This window comes from Apaloderma vittatum, unplaced genomic scaffold (assembly GCF_000703405.1).
Source record: "Apaloderma vittatum isolate BGI_N311 unplaced genomic scaffold, ASM70340v1 scaffold35754, whole genome shotgun sequence".
Classification (NCBI taxonomy): domain Eukaryota; kingdom Metazoa; phylum Chordata; class Aves; order Trogoniformes; family Trogonidae; genus Apaloderma; species Apaloderma vittatum.
This window is the reverse complement of record NW_009711658.1, coordinates 15884-19886: the sequence shown is the minus strand read 5'-3', so window position 1 is coordinate 19886 and position 4003 is coordinate 15884. Positions and strand designations below refer to the sequence as shown.

The following is a 4003-nucleotide window of genomic DNA, read 5'->3' as shown; positions in this document are numbered from 1 at the left end:
CTACCTTAAAACAAAACCACCAATAAATAAAAATCAAGAAAAGAATCTTAGTGCTTAAACACTCTGTCCTTCCTCAGAGACGAGGTGCTAGCACACGCTATGTTTTGGCTATATCAGAGGCCATTCACAGGACAGAATCAGGCTGAAAATCATCACAGTCAACGGGAATTTTGACCTGTTCCCTGGCAAGAAATAATCACCTAAGCAAACAATGACAAAAGAAACAGGACTGATTAGATTTTTGGAGGAAGTCTTAAAATTGTGCCAAGTCATAATGAGTACCTGTTCAGAGAGAGAATTCTTGTAGCATCTAGCTTTGTGGATAATCTGTGACATCTTTCTTAAAAACCCACAATGTTCTGTTCTCACAAATTACACCAACCCTTGGTCAAATATGCATGTGTAATAAAGACAAAGATTTTTTTGGGCTGTTGTATCCTCCCTCATGAGGCAGAGAGATGGGGAAAGCAGCTTCATAAATAACAAGGCAGAATGGATGTTTAGAGACAACAGTTTTACTCCTCGCTCTTTCTAACTGGAACATTCTCTTTACTTCTCACTACTTCCCCCTGTCCTCCTTCCACCTCCTTCCCCCGAAACTGGAGACAATATTCACTTCGATAGGAGGGTGCTTTTGAATTCTGTGAATGAGGAGAGATAACCATTGCAGTTATTACAGAAATACATGTATTTTGCAGTAAAAGCAAGAGCAGGAAGTATGTTCTTTCTCAAAGCTTATTAGAAGTAATGAAAATGAAGTTCATTCTATACAGGCCACTAGATGATCTGTATGCCTGTCAGAAATAGGCAGCATGATTGGCACCCATCACGCGTAGTTTGGTTTTTTCCACTCTTCCCTGGGAAGCTGCATACACAAGGAGAATTTTACTTTGCTTTCTGTTTTCATGCTTTGCTTTTGTTTTTTTAAATGTACGTGTTGACACATACTTTATACTTCGCACACCGATAAGCAGAAAGCTCATAATGCTCTTTAGTCTTGCTGGAAAATGAACTGTAGCCTTCTGTGGGACTGCATCTCTTGCACAGAGATGCGCTAAGCCATACCAAAGAAGTACAGTTTTTCTTTCAGTATCATCAGACAATCTTTCAAAGGACTAGTTCTAGTTTCTCCCATAAGTAAGAACTTGAATCCAGGATCTCAAACTTGATTTGAAATGCTGTGAGATGCCAACACAACATATGAAGAAGTGGCAAGAGGTACTCCCAAAAACCTGTGCTGTTGTAGAGATGCACTCTGGCTTTCTGGAGCAGCTAGCTACCAAGTAGGCACATCTTCATTTGGTATAACGCATATCTGAAGTCCAGACAAGAAGCTACTGCCAGGATCAGGCTGCTGTCTCCTAATTTGGAAGGAAAACTAAACACTTGGAGGGTGGGAAGAGACTCCTCTTTGTGCAACTCCTTCCTTGCTTGAATCTTTAGGATGGCTTTGCCATTTTTGTGTTCCTGCTCAGACTGCAGTACTGTACACCCTTCAGGGCTGAAAAGTCCTTGCATAGTCAGGACTTTTGAATTTAAACAAGAAAATTTCGTAATGTTGTACAGTGTTCTTATACTAGCTGTTGCCAAGACCTTTCAAAGGGTCTAAAAAAAAAATCTGTGAACTTTACACTCATTCACAACTCACATCTTTCAAAATTGTCCAGTTTCCATTTTTGTTTTTACTTCACCCTATTTTCCTCTGGTTGATGTGTGTCTATGTATTTTCTTTCCCATTCATAGTCCGAATCATTTTTAAAATCCATAATCTCATCATCTCTACCACAGAATTTTTTTCACCTCTTTCTTTTTGTACACCTTAATCTGCTCAGTTCTGTTTCAATCAGTTTTCTTTCACACACCTTCTCTTTCTTCTCTGCCTTCTGACAAAATCTCACTTCCTTCTAAGTTTTTGCCCTTTCAGTTATCTTCCTTGTCTTCATGTCTTGCCTCTGTCTATAAAGTAAATCATTTCTTCAGTGTTACATTGAACTATTAGTTCAATCCCATTTCTCTAAAATAAACGTTGTGCAGTTACAAGCCAGCTCAGCTTCCCCAGGAAAGTACCATCTTTCATTTTTCCTTTTCCATATCCTTATCCTTGTCCTTATCAAGGTCAATGCAGAAATACCAGTGGCATGATGACTCCGAAGAGTGCTTTCAGTTTGCTTTGCAGAACCCCAGTGTGGTACTTGCTGCGTGCCTCAGAGAAGTCCCATGTCTGGAGGCCAGGACAAGACCTCCCAATACACCACTTCCGATACTGCTAAACTTTGAACGTCGTAGTCATGCAACTTGCTGGTGAATTAAGCCATAATTGTGATATAATATGAAATTATTTTTAAATCTCTAGTAAATATAGACCAGAAAATTGGAGATACAGACGTGAATCTTGGAAATGAAGTAGTTGAGACAATTGAGTCTACTCTGTAGACACTCATCCTTTCCTGTTGATGAAACCTATGTGCTCTTCAGAGTGGACTGTGGCTAAATTATTAGATTGCTTAAGAAAAGGGACAAACGCCAACATAGGTCTGGCAGAATACTCAGTATACACATTAAATGCATTTTTATTTCCTATCTAAAATTAAGACCATTCCCCATGACTTAAATATATATACACATACTAGTAGAGCTTATACACATACTATCAGAGCTAATAGCAAGTTGTTTTGTCCTAGTAGCTTCTTGTGATTAAAATGTACAGTAATATCAATGATACAGATCTGTATCAATTTCCCTCACACTTTGGTCAAACTGAATTCCTTTTAAACTGGAATTCACACAACAAGATGCCCTATCTGAGAGTGAGGAATATTTTTGAAGTTATATGTAGGAGCAGTAAACACAAAAAATGGAACAGATTGCTCTAAGATATAAGAAAAAAACTGAGTTTATAACAAAGATAAGGATTTTAGCTCACATCATTTCACATTGGTTTGTATAAGCTTGTGTCAGAAACAGTATGCAACAGTCGAAAGGTCCAATATTTATTTTCATTTCTCAAAGTATTATTACTGGGTATACCATTTCAACTCACCTGGTATATCCCTTTTTTCATTAACTGATTTTCATTATTTGCAATAATGAAACCTAATATTGGCAATTCCTCCTGCCCTTTTGTTGGCTAAAAATCTATCAAGGATGTAGCTGGTCCCTTGTTAAACACCACTGTCATTAGATATAAGCTGACCCTCCCCTTTCCCAAGTACCATAGAGAAACAATTTGTCTCAAAAGCCAAACTCACAGCACAGAGCTTTCTGCAGTCTTCGGATTTTAATGGCCGTACGGTAGGCAGAGAAGCGTACGTTGTTCAAGTCAGCTGAAACAGCAAAACAGAAACATGAGCAGCCCTAAAAACAGAGTCCATAAGTTTCCTTTACATATACATTTTCACATTTTGAAGGAACTCTAATAACCCTTCTCTTCTCTGCAATGAATTAATAGGATATATCGGAACAAATACAACAGAGAAGTTGGGACCTCAGTCTAATCCACCTGCAGGGAAAGCCTCCTGAATCTGTAAGACCAGGACCTTCAGAGACTGGCACACTGGATATCCTGACATTATCTTGGCACATGTAATATATATATATCTGTATAATAGAATTTTACATATGTATTACGCAGTGTTAAGGAGTTTCCAGACAAGTCCTCAAATACAGTATGTTTCTCAAATAATTTACAAGTGTATAATAAACTTACAAAAATAATTTCCAACAATTTACAGAATAAATGCTTTTTAAGCTATAATTTCTATGCTCTGACTTTGTAAACAGGGCTTTGAAAGAGCCTGAGACAACCATAAGCTCTGTTTTAGAAACTGATGAGTATAGTAACATTTTTCCTCACTTAACAGTAATTTACCCTTTCTCTCATTAGAAAGGGAGATTTCACAGTAAATATAAATGTTAACAGGGCATGTTGAACTAGTTATACCATAATAGGTTCTAGTCTTTACTGAGAGCATAGCTGCTCTGATTTATCACAAAAATTATTTCC

At 37.6% G+C, this 4003-nt stretch overlaps 1 protein-coding gene across 1 annotated transcript in view; it reads right to left on the bottom strand.

The window, feature by feature from the left end:
- LOC104272646 (utrophin-like) overlaps positions 1–4003 on the bottom strand; it is a gene marked incomplete at its 3' end in the record, with an annotated part of 21766 nt that overhangs the window by 4152 nt on the left and 13611 nt on the right. Inside the window, exon 4 of the mRNA XM_009867697.1 lies at positions 3249–3323. Coding sequence (XP_009865999.1) covers positions 3249–3323 — 75 coding nt within the window. The remainder of the gene's footprint in view (positions 1–3248; positions 3324–4003) is intronic.